At 40.7% G+C, this 20,769-nt stretch overlaps 1 protein-coding gene across 1 annotated transcript in view; it reads right to left on the reverse strand.

Annotated features, from left to right (window-relative positions):
* The window catches only part of LOC121330813 (DNA polymerase nu-like), a 98,017-nt gene that overhangs the window by 18,771 nt on the left and 58,477 nt on the right, over positions 1-20,769 (reverse strand). The window contains exons 11-14 of the mRNA XM_041277635.1: positions 14,697-14,779; positions 7,568-7,699; positions 6,854-6,910; positions 4,844-4,954 (exon numbers count right to left, since the gene is read on the reverse strand). Of these exons, the coding sequence (XP_041133569.1) occupies positions 4,844-4,954; positions 6,854-6,910; positions 7,568-7,699; positions 14,697-14,779 (383 nt within the window). The remainder of the gene's footprint in view (positions 1-4,843; positions 4,955-6,853; positions 6,911-7,567; positions 7,700-14,696; positions 14,780-20,769) is intronic.

The raw sequence follows: 20,769 nt of genomic DNA on the forward strand, positions 1-20,769 counted from the left end.
TCAATCCAGACTGTTGTCATGCTGATGTAGTGGAAATCTTCTAAATCAAAAGAAATAAAGAAGTGGCTGAACTCACAAGTTAACAGTAGACTCTCAAAGACTCACAGTAATCGGTAAACAGCCTTTAATGCAGTGCGGCAGAAACCTACTCTAGCTGGGAAACTAACTGCCTACTACATTCTCTCATGAGATATACCCAGTGAAGCATATATTTAGATATACCCAGTGAAATATATAAAGGGGAGTCGAGCCAGCTGATTCAACTCATTTTTCACCCCTGACACACAGATTAATCTACCAATGAATCAACTAATGCCCATAAATTAACCAATCGATTGACAGCCCTAATGGTTAAAACTAAAGAGTACAGCAACAATTTCCAAATGGCAGTGATACAACCAAGCAGAAAAGGAGAATCAGTTTTTCATGGATCCCGGTCATTTGCGACATGCAAGCCACGACATGGCAGCATCCTCCGACTTTCAAGCCGTTGGATTCGCACTCCAAGTTTTTCAACTCAACGTCGAAGGCTTATCACCAGCCAAGCTCACACTGATCAGCAGTCTTGCCCATCAGCTCAAGATTGACATTGTCTGTCTACAAGAAACGCACATTGCGGTTGAAGAGGCAGGTCGCTATGCCATTGACTGCTTTGACCTGCTGTGTCATGCAACCCACCCGAAGCACGGCTGTCAATGTAGGTCCGCAGCGACATCGCCGATGCTCGGTTCATTTCGTCGACCACTTTTTGCGACGTCATCGAAGTCGGAGGTTTTAAAATTGCTAATGTTTTCAAGCCTCCGAGTGCCAACTGGGACAGTCTACGTGGGGGATTTCAACAGCCACCATTCAGACTGGGGATATGAGGATGTATCCAATGACGGTGACAGCCTTGTTACTTCGGCCTCCAGAAATGACATTATCCTGTCATACGACCCAAAACAACCAGGTTCCTTCCACTCAGCCCGCTGGTCCAAAGACTACTCACCGGACTAACGTTGGGCAAGCACTATGAATGGTCGTTCCCAACCTATTGCCAGAACGATCCTCAGTGACTTTCCACATTCCCAGCACAGACCATCACTGATACTTATTGGTCTGCGCCTACCAACAATCCGCAGCTCAAACAAGCTTCATTGGAACTTCAGAAAGGCAGACTGGGAGAAGTTTAGTGAGATAGTCGACCGCAGCATTCCAACGATTCCACTTTTCATCATTCCGGTTGAAGAGGCGTACAACCGCTTCCGTCAAGCAATCTTCAAATCAGCAACTTCATCAGTTCCAAGAGGCCGAAGACCGGTGTACATCCCATGCCTGGACGATGAATGTGAGGCTCTGTTGAAAAAGTACGAAGATTCAGGAGACCCAGAGATTGCAGACCAATTGTTGGAATCATTGGATGCAGCCAGAATAGCGCGCTGGGAGGAATCGACAAGTAACCTCGATTTCACCCACTCAAGCAGGAAGGCATGGAACTTGATCCGCCAACTTGGTGCATCCCAGAAACCTCCTTCATGTAGCCGCCCAGGAGTGATGGCAAACCAGGTGGCCACTTAGTGAGATGAGTGGCGCCAACTCCACTGAAGGAATAGTGGTCAGGTCACAGTTAATCCAGTCACACCTGCTGAATTGGCAGAAGCTCTGAACAGAATGAAATCTGGAACCGCCATGGGCTATGACAACATCCCCCCAGAATTCCTGAAGCATTTAGGACCACGGGTAAGGTCATGGCTGACTGGGTTTCTAACGTGTGTCCTGTCAGAGCACCACATGCCACGAGTTTGGCGATGCTCAAAAGTCATCGCTATCCTGAAACCAGGTAAGGACCCTCGCTTCGCAGCAAGTTACAGAACTATATCATTACTTTCAGTATGCTACAAGGTCCTAGAGCAGGTGATCCTTAAACGCACCACCCCAAACGTTGAGCGGATCCTCCCCATTGAACAAGCAGGTTTCAGAGCAGGAAGAAGTACATGTGATCAAGTCCTGGCTCTAGCTACCTTCATCGAAAACGGCTTCCAGCGGAAGTTTAAAACCGGTGCAGTTTTCCTGGATTTAACTGCAGCGTACGACACTGTCTGGCGCACAGGCCTCTTGTTAAAGCTGGCAAAATCCTTGCCAGCTTGGGTTCCAGATGTCGTGGAGTTCCTGCTGCGAGACCGGAGGATACACGTACACATGGGTGAAGAAGTGAGCAGGTGGCGGATTCAGCAGAATGGTCTCCCACAAGGATCTGTTCAGCGCACCCACTCTCTTCAATGTGTATGTCTCGGACCTTTCTCTTACAAGATCCAGCAAGTTCATGTATGCGGACGACATCTTCTGTGCCACTCAAGCCCAAGCTTTCGAAGAACTTGAAGAGCGTCTCAACATCGATATGGCAATCTTATCCGACTACTGCAAAAAGTGGCGACACCAACCAAGCATCACAAAAACTGTCTCAGCAGTTTTTCATCTGCACAATGCAAGTGCTTCACGGGAACTGAATGTAGTCCTAGATGGTAAATGGCTTAAGTGCGATCACAGCCCAATTTACCTCGGTGTTACCCTGGATCGTTCACTGACATTCCACGACCACCTGATAAAGACAGCCGCGAAAGTCTGCGCATTAAACAACTGAGTATGTTGGCCGGCATATCATGGGGAGCACGAACACCGGTCCTCCAGTCCACAGCCCTTGCTCTCTGCTACTCAACAGCTGAGTACTGTGCCCCAGTCTGGTGTCGCAGAAAATTGACACTCAGCTGAACTCTGCAATGCGGACCATCTCCGGCACTTTTCGCTCAACTCTGGTCCAGTGGCTACCGGTGCTGAGCAACATCACACCTCCACACATTCGGCGCAAGGAAGCAGTGGTCAAAATTGTCAACAAGATCCAGGATAACCCGGCACTACCATTGCATGACTTTATCCTCTATCCACCAAAGGTGCGTCTGGAATCTAGACGTCCAGTCTGGCTGTCACTTCCTGACCCTGATTGGTCATCAACAACCCAGTGGCAAGAGGAGTGGTTCCAGAGCGACACTCGCAACCAATTCCTCATTGCTGACCCAAAAGACCGCCCGCCTGGCTTCGACCTGCCACGCCAAGATTGGACTTTACTCAATCGCTATCGTACTGGTCACGGTCGGTGTGCAGCGTTTCTTTATGACTGGGGCCTCGTAGACAGCCGACTCTGCTCATGTGGGCAGAAACAGACAATGCTTCACGTTGTGGAATACTTGAAGGCGGCTGATGATTTTTTCAACCAAATTTTATGATCAGACAAATTCAAAATATAACTTTTTTCACCAAGAAAGAAACAGAATATTTGGAGGAAGAATTTAAAGATAAGTAACTCATGCCTAGTGTTAAACATGGTGGGGGTTGTGTGATGGTATGCTGCAAAATATCAATACATTTGTTAACCAGCAGTATAATGACCCTAAGCATTCTGCAAAGTCTACAAAGGAATTTCTGAAAAAAGGAAGATTACAGTTATGGATTGGCCATCTCATCCCCAGCCTTGAATCCCGTCGAGATGTCGTGGATTAACTTGAAGGCTGCTGTTGCAAAAAGGAAACAAAAGTTGACTGCAGAACTCAAAAGCTGTATGTGCTGAAGAATGGGCAAAAACGTCCCCGGAAAGATGCCAGGAAGTGGTTTAAAGTACAGAAAAAAGAGGCGCTGTAATGGAAGCAAAATACTAATTTCATTTTATGAATGTTATGTTATGTTTTATTATAAAGCTGAATCTTTAATTTTATACATTTTCTCATATAGTGGATGAAGGCTATAATTGCATCCTGAGCCATTCTAAAAAAAAAAGGCTTAATACCACAGTAGTGATGTCAAAAAGAGATAATTCCTCTAGAAGAAAATGTACTTGAACTTTGACCCATTCGACTCGAGACCATCACTTTCAATTCAAACACAAAATGTCTCATTTTCAATCACTCAACAACAAACACAGTGAAATGTTCATTAATGATCAACAAAATTAGAATATGTTAAACATATATAAAAAAAAAAAAAAAAATGTAAAGCTGGTACATTCATATCGCAGAGAAACGGATAACAACACAGAACTTCTGTACAGCACTGAAATGCTACGCTGAAAAAAAACGAATTGTACTGCTGAACCTCATCTTCTTTAATATTAGCATCACAAAGGTATCCATGTATTATAAATAATAATAGATGGGCCTCTTCAGTGAGTTACAGGAAAACAATTCCATCTCGGGTTTCTGTGACAGTTTATAAATTACCTGACCTTTGGTCTCGTAGTTTATGACGTCACAATAACCCCAGATAAAATTATTTTCCTGTAACTCACTGAAGCCCATCTATCTATATATCTATATCTATATATCTATATCTATATCTATACGTTTTTTCTCGACTCTAGCCATTGTCAGGCTGCACTGCTCTCCTATGAATCAATGCTTGCAGAAAAAAGAAACTGGAATGGATTATACGTAGTGTACTAAAATCTAATTAGCATGGAGATTTTTCACCATGTGCTGTTATCAAACATAAATAACAGGTACTTGCTTTCAATGCATCCAGTTACCATGATTCAAATCCAAACCATAGATATGTACTTGTAAGCTGCTTAAGTTCAAGGAACAAGGAGTCCAAAAAAACATACACGATAAGGGATGAGTGAGATTACGGACCTATTAATTGGTCAGCACAGACAGAGAGCATGATAATACACATGAATAATATGGTACATGTGAAGAGAGAGAAAAAGTTATTGACTGCAAAGCAAAAGGGATCACAAGTCAGAAACGAATGTGTAGGGCAGCTGGATTATGATCACAGTTAGAAATGGTTTATTTTATTTTTTTATTTACTGTACCTTGCACCACAAAGTTGACTGCCTGCCTCTCTGCCTGGGTGCGAATGGTGTAGTCTTGTGCTCCGATATGAGGCAACTGTCGTCTGCGTCCCATGATAGAAACAACATAACCTGAACAACAGAGGGAGGTATGGAAAGAGAGAGGGAGAGAAAATCAATTGCTACCTTTCACTTCTGAGACACCTCGTTATTCTTATGTTCACAAATCTAATTATACTGTCCCACACAGCTACCAGGGTCAGGATAAACCTCAGTGTGCATTTATGTCGATGCCTACTACATATTAAAAGAGAGATAGGACCTTTTACAGGGCTACAGAAGCCAGCAATGAGTACTAGTGCCCATCTGGAAACAGCTGTGTCTTCTCCAGTGTTGTGGGTTTTTGGGATTGGTGCCACTGCAGCACATCTGTTGTTTCGTAACAATATGTTGCACACACCTGCGGGTTCAATCCATCTAGACTTGCTTCCAACAAGATTTTCCGCAAGGGTTGCCATTCAAGAACCGGGGAGACTGTTTTAATGGACATGATGCTTAATGCAGCTTCTGCGTTGTGGGACAAGTCATTTTTTTAATCATTAAGTTAGAGATCCTTCTGCTTTCTCATGATTGTTACTGAATAGCTGCACACAGCTCTCACACAGTTTATATAGGACTACAGGATCGCATGACACATCACATGACATGGGATTTCCTAATTTCTTATTCTCTAATTGTTTGGTCAGCGTATGTAATGCACATTGTATTTGCCTCACTCTTTAGTTTTGAAAATCTAGAGGATCTGTATAAATCTATATACAATTGTATGTAACTAATACTAGAGGGAATGTAAAATGTACTGATTCAAATCTTAGCAGGATAATCTCCATTGGGGAATAATATCTTGTTTAAGAGGTTATTTTCAGTTTTCTAACTAGGCTGATCTAAAAGGTGTAGGACCAGATTTTCAAAGCTGTACTCCAGTGTTTAATTAACTTTTTTTTTAAAGAAAAAAACACCTCTTCAATTTGCTAGAATCAAACTCTCAATTGTTCTCTGTCTTGTAACATGAATTTAAGACCTTTCTTCAGTAAAAATAAAATAAAATAAAGTAAGGAGTTCACTGAAGACTGGAGTAAGCGCATAGTATCTTTGAGGACAGCAAGCTTATGCATTCTTATTATTACTACAATATTCCGGCAGCATGGTGTGTGTGTGTGAGAGAATATAACATGGTATAATTATGTTTTAAACAAATGTTTACAATCATCAATGACTTTTTTTGAAGAACGGCACTGCTGTCCCAGACACCTGTTTTTTAAACAAGATTAAAACGCCACCCGACCAAAAAGAGACAGCACTTATAGTTTTGTCAATTAAACACTGTTACAACCTTTATTTTCATCAATATATTTATGATGAGATCTCGTCATAAATTACTGGAACAGGTATTACTTGACCAGTTTCAGAGAATATTGCAAGGAATTTAAACAGAGACAAAAAATGTTTGTGCTCCAGCACAAAAATATAAAAAAAAAAAAAAAAAACTGCAAAAACCAGCTTTGAACCATTTGCAAGAACCAGAATGTAACATGTTATATTGTTGTCTTCTGACCCTGGGCTCTGGAAAGCAGAACAGCACATGCGATAATCCCAAACACATTCTGTGTGCGTGGTGTAATAAACAAATGCAACGTTTCATAAAATGTCGATGCAGTGCATTTTTAAATTGTGGGGAGACTGGAAATCTCCAAGGGTAGTGCATTCCAGCCATGCACAATAGGAGACAGCTTAAGGACTAAATCCCCTTTAAATAGCAGCGTCATTTAACATAGTTATCAAAAGCACATTACATAGGTACCCTGGAATGAAAGACACCCGTGGTGCTTTTGCATCCTTTGGGAACCAGTAAATTTCCACTTTGAAAACAATGTGTGTTGGAACAAGGTCGTCTGTACAACTAACAATACGTGTTACGTATATGAAATGACATGTTACATCTGGGTAAACACAGCTTCTCACATGACATACCAGGGTGGTGTTCACTGTGCTCTGGTGGTCTCTCTGAAGCTCTGGATAGGCATCGGTCTGAGGTACAAACAATCTTTCATCACAACTAACGGCTGTGTGTTGGGCTAGCTCATAGCTACAGAATTTCCCTGTCCCAATTCCTGCCCTTTGTACTGCCATTCACTTCTTCAGAAACAGGTTGACTACAAGCCGCAAATCACGGGCTGGGGTTTGTGTTAACGAATGTGCACAACAATTTGCATCAGAATTAAATACCATGATAAAATAATAAGAGCGGTTAATATAGACAGTATAGGTAAAAAAAAAAAAAAAAAAAAAAAAAAAAAAAAAAAAACACTGTGTTTTAAATCTGCTGCCAAGTCTAAAAATAAGATCTTCAGGAACTAATGGCAATTTGCTGCTATTGCGGTTAATTTGCATCATGCATGGTCAATCCTAACACAATGACAATAGATGTATTCATAACATCCTGAACATTAGAAGAGTTTAAAATGTTACTGCTGTGATATTTTTATACTGCATTTCTATTTTCTAGAGCAGAATCTGCAGCATCGACCAGTCATACTACTAAAACCACTAGCTCCTCTATGCTACAATCCTTTATGGTATCTGCCAGTCTACAGGGGCCAAGTTCTATATATCCCTAAGTGCGATTGCAAGGGGATTTCTCTTCACTTTTAGTACCTATGTAATGCTACCCTGTCACACCAATACCTTGTTTCTGGCACTGCTGGATGGTTTTCTGAGTAAAAGCCCGGACTTGCTTGTATTTCTGTAGAAAGCTTTCCACAAACTGGCTGGCTTGGTCTGCAGTGATCCCAAGTATTTCAGAAAGCCGCTCCTTACCTAAAAAAATAAATAAATAAAATAAAACACAAAACATTTGTTCAATGTTGTTGTATGATTAGAAAAACAAAAAAGTATATCAAATGCAAACGTGTCTGCATATGTTGTTGTATGATTAGAAAAACAAAAAATTATATCATCTGCATGTACAGTAGAGTCTCTTCTAAAAGTTTACCACAGTATTTCTGCAGTTTTACAACGCTTTTCACATGGTTATACTAAGCATTTACCAGTTTACCCTGGTTTGCCATGTTAACTAACATGCTTTAGAATACCTTGCTGGTATTATTTACCAGGCTTTCACTATGCTTTATTACACTTTCACTATGAGAAACTTTTATAAAGGGGCAGCACAGTTTACAGGAATCCAAGTTAATCAAATCCAGGGTTATGCAGGAAATAAAACAAATGAAATAAATCTGAATCCTTGAAAGTTGTCAAAAGTGCATACTGACTATAGCTGAAGATTTACTGGGATAAAGAAAAGTGTGGTGAGATGGGACAAAACAGGACAGATCCCTATTAATTTCCACAGTAAATGGTCTGCATGTAGTAATATTTTGGACCCTTTGTAAAATATAAAACAAACCGTTTCTACTGCCACTCAATCGTGTGTGCAGGGCAGTGACTTCAGGTCATGGCACCTAAAACCCACATGATGTCTGCCTGTCAAATGTGTGCTGATGCAGGGAGCACTTCACAAGTTTAGAGGTCATATCATATTCATGTACTGTACAATGACCTTCACATTCATCTCATGCCACTGGATTGTCTGGTATGCAGCAAAAACAGCTGACAGAAATGGAACACCATGAGTTGCTGTAGGATCAGTTTTGACATTAACTCTGTATAGAAGGTGTCGGCAGCACAACACAGCACAGCTGTTTCAGCTATAAACTGGCCCATCTTTGATTTCGTGTTGGACGACTTTTTAATGTTTTTCTTGTGGCAGATATTAAGCAACTGATGTTAAATTACCCTGCTCCTTTGCTGTATTGGTTTTTATGTCCTGATATATACTGTATCACGTTGTAAATATTACTCCAGGCCTGGCTAGAGTACAATGACTTTCCCCACAGGAACAAGCTATACAATGTCTTGATGGGGTGATTGACTTTTGAGCAGCTACTTATAAGCAGGTGATGTTGCCAAGACATTTAACTCTGTGTGGCAGAGTTCAGCCTGACTGGTCACCACTTGTCTGCTGCCTGACCAGCGAGGTTTTTTTTTTTTTTTGTTATTGTTATACCTGCAGCCTGAAATATAGTGACCCCCCCAGTGGATGAGGAAAACAGTAATTGCATATACAGTAACTGCAGCCATGACAAGAGCGATGACGAAAGCTTGAGTGCATATGTTTGTTAATAATAAACCTATAATCTATTGCCTTGAAGGGTTGTTGTATTTTGCATTTGACATGTACAGTATATGGTTGAGATTCTATACTAGCATTACTCAGCAAAGCATTGTTTTTGACCTCACGCTCTTTCTTGACTAGCATGATCCCCTGCATCATGCCTGCAGGAATACCTGGACAAGGAGTTCATGCAATGGCTGCTTGCACTGGGCAGTCTCTGAGCAGTATGAGGAATCAGAATCCTAACAGGAGACATGCAACATTTTCTATAAAGAAAACTACAACAATATAATAATAGACTGTATGTGGAAGTAACAGTAAGTGATGAGTTAAAAAACAGTAATTATAATAATGTCTTTTTTTCTGTATATCAAAATAATTACTTAAAAGCCAGTTATTTTGGATGAAATGTGACAGAAATGTGTATGCCGTTTAATTTTTTATTTTAGTTTACTGTTTCAACTATTCTCCTTACAATTTTCTGTGAAAGCACTTCCATGTTTTATGTCTAAATCTAATTCTACAGTCTGTCAAATGAGTTGAAAGCTCTCTGTCACATGAGTTGAGGTTCTCTGCACCCCACAGATGCAGATGAAAACAACATTCTCTCCGCTCATTGTATCTCTGCTGAAAATATATACAAGGCAAACAGAGAGCTGCATTAAGAAAGCCTTTCAAAAGAAAGGGAGTACATGCTGGATTGGATTGCAGTTTAGGTACATTATGGTGTTGATACCTTTCTTTCTGTGCTAATCTCAACTATCGTAATTGCGGTTACAGCTTAATGCTGTGTTTGTGTTCCTATGAACAAAGTGAAGGAAAAGGTCACTTTCCTGTAAACACCTTTTTATTCAACGTCCTGTACAAAACAAGTCTCAGTCCTGCTCAGCTATCTCCCCGAGCCTCAGAGTTGAACATTCCATCCACTTTTACCTTGCTGTCAATCACCATCATCACTGCCGTTTTACCTTGACATCTTTCTACTGCAAACACCAACATTGCTATCCTTCAAGCATGCTTCTGACCAAGCGATGACAATTGCAGCTTTAGCAACGTGTCTGAAGAAGATCTCTTTGTGACCCGATACTGTATTTTGATAATGGTTTTAAAGGAAACTCAATGACACAGAATACAAGTTTAAATGTCTCTTAATTAGCAGAGACAAGCCACTACAGCGGGATAGCCTACTTCTTCTCAAAGAAGTTTGATTTAAACACATTATTTACAGTATTCAAACTTTTTTTAGGTAAGTGAAGAAATATTTTAATTTGTGACAACCTTCTAAATGTACTGTCTCTCCCTCTTGTATCTGTCACCATGCAGGCTTACTGCACGTGGAGGCTGAATCAGTGAATCAGTGGCATTTGGCATATGTTAAAGACCTGTGAATCAGCAGGCCTTGATTTTGCAGTTCAGGATGCAGTCTGGGATACATAATCAGAGACTATTAGCGGCAAGCTGTTAAGGAGTACTATTTTGACGTAAAAATCAGAGCATACTCAATTAGTCTCATGTGAAGAGGCGTGAGTTCCCTGGTTCTCATTTTGATCCTGGAATGCAAAGTCCAGCCAGGCACACAGGCACATCAGAACATTTACGAACAAAAGAGCAGGCCATTTGGCCCATCTGCGCTTTTCCTGGTATCTGGTTGTCAAGTCGGACTTTAAAGCATTCCAATGATTCAGCCCCTAAGGAGACAGCAATTCAGTCAGGCGCAAAAGGACAAGACTGCTTAAAGCTTTACAGAAGCCTAAAAAAAAATCTCAGCGATTCATTTTTCTTTTTATACTGTATATCGGGCCTCTTTTTCTAATGCTGAGGAGAAGCCTATTCCTGCTATGATACAACTTTGAATTGTTGCTGGCATTTTTGGCTCAGCCAGCAGTTCTCTGCCCCGTATATCTTTTGTATTGAACCGCTATTGTCCCACTCAGTGGTAAACGCGATGGCCAAGGCATCATCTTGAATTGTCTTTTTAAGGCCGCTCTTCAATTGAGTATTTGGTAACCACAGAAACTGAGTCCCCTAATTGAATGGCTATTTATTTAACAAGGTTTCCTCCAGCTGCAGCCTCTCATTGCCCTCAGCAGCCCTGTTAATTAATTTGAGGCATATTCCAAGACATCATGATTTATAATTCAGAAATCACATAACTACATGCTGCACAGGTCTCTGTAATCTCTTGCTGGGGATTTTGATTTTGACTTAATAGAAACAATGACACATACGTCTTCTGAGAATATTGTAGTTGAACATATCTCACTTATAACCTCTTACCGTAAAAATTCAAATAATCGCATGTCTCCAATTCCCGGCGGGTCTCTAATAAGTGCAAGGGCTTCTGGGAATTATGGTAATTTTTTTAACAGTGAGTATTGCAATGAATATCCGTATTTTGCTCCTTTTCCAGTGTTCTTATTCATTAATGTACATGCTATAAAAATAAATGAGTCACTTTTGCTTGGATTTTGTGATAAAACTGGTACTTGCATTGATTTTTTATTGTTAATCTTTAAACAGTTTGAACCATATTTGAGTGTGTTGTGGGCAAACAGTATGAACTTATTTTTCATATTAACATGGTATTTGATGTGGTTTTGCAATGATGATTCGTTGCTGGTTAATTTTTCATTGATTATCCATGCTTACCAATGTACACATTTTGAGGGTGAACAATAAATATAATGTGTGTTAATAAAGATGATACATATTGTTTTTATTAATTTTAAAGCCATGTTTATTTTTTTTTAGTGTGCTGCAAGCCTACCTTAATACATGATTGTGTTCTGATAGTTACAGGGCTGTCTTTAGTGGGTTTTACTGTTTTTATTAATATTACAATACAAACTGTTATTACCCACTGACACAATCTTTAATGATGTTGCTGGAATGTTGTAATTTACTTATGTCGTTTCTATAAGGTTGTGTTCAGACAGCTTTTTTCATGATTGCATCTCAAGTATTTACAGATGTTAGTGATCTTGCATAATAAACGCAGTCTCAAATAGTCGCCGGTCTCCAATAGGTGCCGGGGCTACTGGCAAATATTGTAAATAAACAACGGGGTGTTTATTTAAAGTTTTACGGTATTTTAAGCTTTCAAGTGCTGTTATTGTCACAGTGTTTTAAGGTGTGCCAGTGCTTTTGGATGGTGTGACAGGCCCTCCCCTTGTGCATATTTATAATATAACAATTTATATAACAATTGCTATATTCTAAAATATACTTGTTTTGTGTTCTGTTTAGACCCGTACGTTCATTGTTATTGTTTCATTTCCTGGTCTGACGTCACCACCCACAACCCTGATGTCCAATTCCACCGAAACCGACAACATGGAAGTAAACAGATCAAGTGGAAGGTACACAGACAGGGGTGGTGGAGTGAATGGAGATCAATATTATTTACAGACATCCCAGATCCAATGCAAGACTGAATGAGTTGCATGGGTGTTGCAAGGCTACTCTGCATGTTCCTACATGTCGAGCTTTGTAATTGAAATCAGTTGAGAAAAGTGCTTTGTGAATGAAAGAGAATCACCCATCATGAGACAAGCCTCATCTTCTTAGACCCTTTTCAGCAGCATGGAGAACCAAGCCCCCCCCCCCTTCCTTTTAAATGGAATTCTTCTAATGAGATTATCATAATATGGTTTATCCCACTAGTGTGGGTGTTGGAAGACGAGATGAATTTTCATAAACCTACACCCCAAACGAATGCACTTTAATAAGGTGTGCTTTTTTGCTTATGGGATATGACTTAAAAACGAATTTGATTATTTTAAAAATCGATGCCTGCAGGAGAACTATGGGCAAGATTCTTTGTTGAGAGAAAATAATCCTGCAAATAATTACCCCTCTATTCAACTGTACCCTATAAATAAAACATATATAGAAATTAACTGAGCACCTTTGGAACGTGGGTTTCTCTGGTGTACACATTAATATATATTTTAAAAAAACAAACAAAAAAAACAACACAGTAGTGCTCCCAGAAGACTTACAGATTAATTAAAAACTGATGAAAGGCTAATTGGGCTGGTAAGTTCCTTAAACAAAAAATGCAAAAGGAGAAACTTAAGACAGGTTAGAAGAGAGTACATCACAAAGATACATCTACCATGAGAACAGACCATGCAGTTTTATCCATACAATGGCCATACAGTACACATCAATTAGGGTTTAATCACCACACTATACAACAACACAGAGTTATCAGGTACTATGTAACATACCCTACTTACAAAGTAGCTATTGTTTACATTAAAGGGGCTAATAAGTATTTACTATAATTCAAATTCTAACAGTGCTGTAAACCAATGACTGTATTTATTGCCAGGGCTAAATGAACCACCACCCGAGTTGTCAGTGCTTTCTTGATTAAATATTTATTGATGTTAATAAATAATTGTGGCAGTGTGTCAGGGAAAGCCGTGCCGGTGCACATGTGGATGTGTTGGTGTTGGTGTGGGGTATAACGGGTTGGCAGGCAGGGGGTTCCATTTCTCCCTGTCAAAACGTGTAGGAATGTGGCTGGAGCCATGAATTGAATAAATGATTAAATTATTAATTAAGGCTCCAGCCAAAGATGTATAAATAGGATGATCACAGGTGTTATTTAGAAGTAATGATTAGAGTTGATGTTGGGGAGAGGTGGAGGTTTTTTGTGTGCTATCTTGTCCCGTCTGTTTATGTTTCCGTGAGAGTTTTGTAGAAGTTTTTTAAAAACATTTTTAAATTTATTAAATCGCCAATTATTTTCTCCCAATTTACCATATCCAATTGTTTTTAGGCTCAGCTCACTGCTACCACCCCCGACCGCTTTTTTTCACAGTGCAGACTCACCCTGCAGCCACTTTAGAGTTACAGCGTCGGAGGACAACGTAGCTTACAGGCAAGCCCGCAGGCGCCCGGCCAGACTACATTGTGCCGTTATATTTTGGGAATGTGTTTTGTTCTGTTTAATGTCTAGTGTTTTGCTTGTTATTTGCATTTATAATTAAAGTGCGCGTTATCGCCTGAAACTGCAGCTTCTGTGTTCTGAGTCTCTATCGCTGCCAATAACATCCGGGCCGTGACGCCACCCTCACAATAATGAATACACATAAAACAAATATCAATAGATGATAATTGAAGTACCCAACCTGACGCTTTACCCACTCTTTATTAGCATGTTGTCCTCACTCGCCTAGTACATCTACAGAGCAGACCTCTTCAGAGGGATTCATTCTATGCTAGAGTAGGCTTAACCCTACATGTGCCAGAATGAATTTCCATAAATACAACTAAACTGCCGTTGGCATGTACATGGCACACACTCTGGCAAAGCTGCAAGCTCTCTGCCTTGCTTGATTTCAATAAGAGCATGGAAAACTGAATGCTGAGACTGAAATGTCATAATAACCAACTCAAGCCTGTAATCAGTACTCTGTGGCTGTCTCACAATAGTGGTATAATAAATTATAGTGTGCTGTTTGTTATCCTAAGTTTGCTTCAAAAATTTAAGTTATCAAACTAGCTTGAATTTGTAAAAGCATAAATGGAGACAATAACTGGTTATTTATCTATCACTTTTCAGTTCTGTTTTAACGAGTTTGACTGCATTTAGTCAGACTGGTACAATATGTAATGTAATGGTCTTACCTGCTCCATACACAGTAGAGTAGACAATGCGCTTGGCTTGTTCACGGTCAGCATGTTTCACTTCTGTTTCAGGAATCTCTTTCCTACAATGCATGTAAGAGAAAATTGGTTTGCATAACAACAAATAAGCAGCATGTTTAAAGGGATACGCTTCTGGTTTGCAAGCTAGCACACTGGGCCTCAATGTTCCCACTGTGAGAAGACTGGCCTCATCAGACCTGACCTATACCATTGGCTTTTGTTTCAACCCTGTTCTAAATTGTTTAGTTTAACCAATTAAACTTCCACCAAGACCCTTAAATAGGTAATTATTACATTTTACATAGTGCTGAGACAAATATCCAAATATCTGAAGAATATTGCTTGACATGTATTCAAAAATCCATGTCTGGGTCTAGCATAAATTACATTGTTGATAGAAATTAGGAATACGTACAGTACCACAACGTGTTTAGCACTGAATTTGAGCAACAGTTTCTAAAATGGCAGGTAAAAAAAAACAGCTATGTCTGATGTGTGGGATTATATAAAAACAAAAAAGTTTTGGCACCAAATAGTGATCTCTACTGGCTAAAGCCAGTGTTTCAGGTTTGGTACATGAGTCAAAAGCGGGGGATACAGATGCAGGTACATCACTCTAAAATGCCTCAGGCCCAGTTTGCAAGGGAAATGTTATGTAGGCCTATAGTGATCAACGTACTGTTTCGTTTTATGTTATGATCCTATTTTCTGTTATGTGGAATGTAATAATTGAGAACCAAAATGGTGAGTTTTTCTTCATTGAATGTCCCCTTTTCCACATTTACTTTCTAGAAGTATTTATTTAGGTTAAATTTGACAGTTTGCACTTGCTTGTTCAGTGAAAAAAAGACATACTGCAAGTGACTCTCAGGATGCTATTACTTTATGAAAATGTGTCTTTTGCCACTTTGTTTATTACAAAGAAATGAAAATGGTAAAGATTAAAACGGGATTAACTACTTCATATACTGTTTTTGCCTGAAATACACACAAGAATAAAATGTTTAACTTAAATTGACTGTCTGACATCCTTTGCTTTGTAGTTAATTGACAACATATTATTCTAGATATCTTTGTTTTACTTTAATACAGTATTACATATAATGGATTTAATTATGTTTTACAGATGAACGAATATCTGAATTTTGAATGGATTTCCAAACATGAAAATACCAGGATCATCCCAGCACTAATTTTACATGTTAAACCTCGAGTGGAATGGCCCGTGATTGGAAACCCCTTATGTTCATTGATCTCCGATGTCTCTTAGATTTAGAGGTGAACAATTACTTGTCAGGTTGAACCATGCCCTAAGTGTACACAAGTGAACAAAAGTGTCAGTGCCTGTCCCTGAAAGCTCTACCATCTGGTTGTAGATCCTAACTCAGTATCAGAGGGGAAATAAATCACAGTTACAACCCCCTACCTTTCCCCCTCACTTTACAGCTTCTAGAAGCGAGATTCAAGGCCTGAAGTAAATCAATGCGTGTGGCTCTACCATTGCTACACTTTATAATGACCAATGGCCATGGTGCCACTCCGAATTTGATTGAATCCAGCCCTCGTGGGGGTAAGCCTGGTAAATAATTATCCATTACAGATCATATTCTGAGCTCATCTTGCACCTGATCCAATGGTTCATTGGCTTGCAAATAAGGAAAGTGATGAAAAAGACAGTACTTGCATGAATTCATTTGAATCACTCTGGTGGATGAAAAGCCTCCAACACTGATTGGTTGATATGAAAAGCAGACATGCTTTTAGGGAGGAAAGCAGGATTACTACGGAGCGTGACCTTAGTTCTGGCCTTCGTGAAGAACAGACAGGCTTTAGCTTGCATTTCACCTACTCGCTTCACGGAGGTGATTGCTAGTAGGAAAGCTGCCTTCAAAAGACAAATATTTCAGTTCTGTGGAATGCAGGGGCTCGAATGGTGGTTTAGAAAGCGCATTTAGCACAATATTTAACCGCCAGCGAGGGACAAGGTAATTTATAGGAGAATGCAACCTTCGACCCCCTTCAAAAACTGTTCCACCAGGAAGTAAGCTCCTGGGGAGGCCAAGTCTATTTTAATGTGGCAAGCTGAAAAAACTGCCAGGTAGACCTTAAGAGTAGAGGGAGATTTCCTCTTGTTAAAAAGTCCCTGCAAAACTGCAGTATGGGCCAAGGGATGGGGTCCAACCCAACAGACAGACTGAAGTCTGGAAGACTCCCCATTTAAAGCTGTACTGGGAACGCGTAGAAGTGGCCCTGGCATTCTGGAGGGTTACAATAATCTCATCCGAGAAACTGAGCTGCTTAGTTGTAGCCGGTCAGGGGCCAGGCCCACAGCTGCAGGGTTGCTGGGTCGGGATGCCACGCCTGGCTGAGCAGGTCGCGACGTGCAAGCAGTTTCCAAGGATGGCTGTCTAAGGGCTGGGCCAGTGCATATCTTTTATTCCCACAAAACTAAACTTATATAAAAAATACAGAGTAAAGCTAACCAAAACAAAAACTTACCAGTCACAGTCAATGCATAAACTAAGAGCACAGAAAATATCAGAATAAATTGGTAGTTACCAAGTTAGAATTATGGATGGATAAAACTATTTTGGAAACTATGATAACCTGAAATTATCATAACCCTGTTTCCCTGAAATAGAAATGTAACCATTAGCGAATGGGTATTTACCTTCTAAAGACCCGGAAACCTGAATACAATATATCAAAGCTGCTCACTGAGCCAGTGACACAGTCATGGCCCATCCACAAGGGCATAAAGACTACACATACAAATCTGGGTGTCATTTTTCAATGATGCTGAGTTCTGAACACCACCTCTGGCAGCAGTCTTTGAGGCTGCTGGGACCTAGAGCATCAGTTTGCCTCTGGTTTGTGCATTGGGGGTGGGCTGGTTGGGAAGCAAGTAAACCAGCTCCTTCGTGGATTCCCACACGCGGGGAGAGCGCTACAGCATCTCATCCACCACGGGACCAAACGTATGCCCTGGTGATTTGTCCCTGTCAGGCATGCATGCCTGGGAAAGCCTCAGGGGAGGAGATGGACAGGAAAAGAAAGATGAGGAAGACCGTGAAGATGGCTTCAGATGGGCTACTTTGTCGGGTGCTTCATCCAGTCTCCCTTGGCACAGAGCCATAGGGTGAGGACGCAGTCAGCTCTCTACCAGAGGGAGATAGGGAAGAGCACTGTGTAGGAATGAGGGACCCTCGGAGAAAGATGCACAAAACTCACAGAAACTACAGTTCGTCAGTGCCTCCCTTGTTGTGCTCTGGCCCCAGGCAAGAAGAGCATCTGCCGTGCTTGTCCTCAACAGGCATGATGCAAGAAGCAAGTAATGCAGTGTACAGTAACAGGTGCTGCCTCAAACTGCTTATAGATAGCAACTGGACCAGGGGTGTAAGCATCAGTCGGCAGCGGGCGATGTAGGACCAGGTAGAAACCGGGTCAGTACTATGTGGGGACCGGGTCAGAACTGGGACAGTACGGTGCCAGGTCGGTTCAGTACCGGTTCAGTGACTTTAGCACCCGGTCGTATGGTATGGTATGGACACAGTACCGAATCAGTACTGGGTTGGGGTACCGTACGGTATTGAACCACTGGTTCGCAGTTACTGTGGGTAACAATGTACACGGATGCTCATCTATAAAAGCCACTGGCAAAACCACTCAGCCAGTACTCACACGAGACTGAGGGAAGCCTACCTGTTAGAATGAACTAACAGCCCTCGCAATGGTGATGCAAAAGCTGTCACCAAAACGGCATCAAGAGGGAGAGGTTTCAAGCAACCACAACCGAAGCAAGTATCTTGGTTCTGTGCAGCGCTGTTGAACCCAGCAGCTGTTGCTACGTGTGCCGTAGCAGAATGAGAAAAAAAAAAATTCTCAATACAAAACAGTGATAACAATTACTAAAGATAAACAAACCGTCTTGTAATTTTAGCTGAAGCCAAAACGAGAATAAAATAACTCCAGCTGGAGCTATTGCAGCCTGGGGGGAAGAGCATAAAAAGTCAGCCGATTTATGTTGCTTGATCCCTGAGAAGGAGCAACTCAAGTCGCTGGCTACGCACTGGGCACAAGGCAACAAGGCCACATTGGACTGTGGCAAAGTGGTAACGAGTACAACTGGTGAAGTGCAGTTACAATAATCCAATAACAAACAGATAAAATACGGGTGAAATGGTTTGTTTTATTTTGTAATCCAATGGTCCGTTAACCAAGCAGAAAATAACAAGGAGTTTGCGATACACAGCTATGTGTAAAAGGGTTGCAGTCCTGTAAATAATAAGCACAGTACTAAACACACAAATAGACACACACACGTTCACAAGTCCAAATTGAGTGCTCTTAGTATATGTGGTGAAGTACAATACAAAACGTGCTATTATTGGTGAACAAGTGGTGAATTATTTTCTCGGTTTTACTGCTGGCCGTGGTCGACAGCTCCGGATCGTGATAGCCGTCTAGTCTATATCAACAAACAACAATGAACAATGAATTAGACAGACAGATAAAACAAACAAAACACTCACGATTCTTTCTCTACTAATACACACGTCCTCTCGGTTTCAGTGTAACCATAATAAGGAACAGATTGCATAGCTACGTCCAGTCTTTATACTGTCAACCTTGACCCCTTGATTAACTAGCAGATCTGCTCCTCCAATGCACGGATGCCACACTGTTAATCTTCCGGGTTTAGTATTACCGTAGCTTTGCCCCCTTTCTAGCTGGCCGACTTCCACCAAACCATAGGAATAAATTGTCGGGCCGACAAGTCCAAGGAGCTCTGTTCTCTTTACACAGCGCCCTTGCACGTCGGGGGGTAGATCTAACACCAAGAATCATTCGATCTCTGTCACAGGGACATAACAAAACAACAGGCTGTAGTACACAAATACTACGATTATTTTCAATATCACATTTTATGTAAAGCACAATAAAGGTGAATATAAGGCAGAAAAAATAACAAGTAGTTTATGCTCTACTGTTTCAGGTCAGTCTTGAAAGGAAAAATGACACTAAGATCTGTGCGCGCAGTCCCTTTATGCCCTTGGGGGTGGGCCATGACTGTGTCACAGGTTTACGGGTCTTTAGAGGTAAATACCCATTCGGTAATGGGCACATTTCATACTTGAAAGGGAACTTACAGTATCCAGCAGGGGTTCTCAAACTTTTTTTGGGGACCCCTTTTCAAAAAGAATTTTCAATAGGGACCACCAAATGGAAAAGTTTGGAAAAAGCAAATCGCAAAGAAGAGCAAAGCTGCACAGCAGTGAAAGTAAATGTTTAATGTATCAGGTTATTTTCTGTAGATTAAATGTTTGCGTTGTGTTAGAAAATAGAAGTTCCGAGTTTGAGAACCACTGCTATATACTGTAAGATCAAGCTATGCAGGAAGTGCTCTATTTAATCGGATCAATTTCCTGAAGATGGCAGTGTTCGAAGTATACTGAACATGGAGGTTTAATCATTTTTCCATACAAATGCATCTAATTGGGGTTTTAGCTAAATTTATAGCTGCTGAAAAATGCCAAGTAACCGCAGTGCATTTATATTACTCCAAAATATTGTATCTTGCATCTTGTTTAGTTGTCTCTAATTACTCATAGAGCAACCAAAAGGTACTTAACAATTACATATATTATGCAGGTGGTTATTATAAATACTCAAATGGTCATCTACATCCTCTCTCCTTGGTCTTATTAAGAAAGTGCTAGCCTGAGTTTTCACTCCATGGCTCATTAGACACAGGCGGCGTTTACATGCACACGTCATGACAGTTTTCCTCACGACCTGTTTGCTGTACTTTTCAGGAAATGCGTTGCTATGCAGTTCTGATTTAGGAAAAACAATCGTCCGTACCAATGCAGATTACTCAATTCATAGTCATTTAGGGGAGGGGATAGTTAAATGTCTGTGTCTGCTTACTAAGTAGGAAAAGAACGACTCTGAATATCGTGAGGAGAGCTTCATGCGTGCCATGAAGATAAAAACATTTAGCAAGAGAAATTGATTCACATGTTGTCGTGCACATTCTGAATTACGCCAT

The sequence above is a fragment of the Polyodon spathula genome, chromosome 2, assembly GCF_017654505.1.
Source record: "Polyodon spathula isolate WHYD16114869_AA chromosome 2, ASM1765450v1, whole genome shotgun sequence".
Classification (NCBI taxonomy): domain Eukaryota; kingdom Metazoa; phylum Chordata; class Actinopteri; order Acipenseriformes; family Polyodontidae; genus Polyodon; species Polyodon spathula.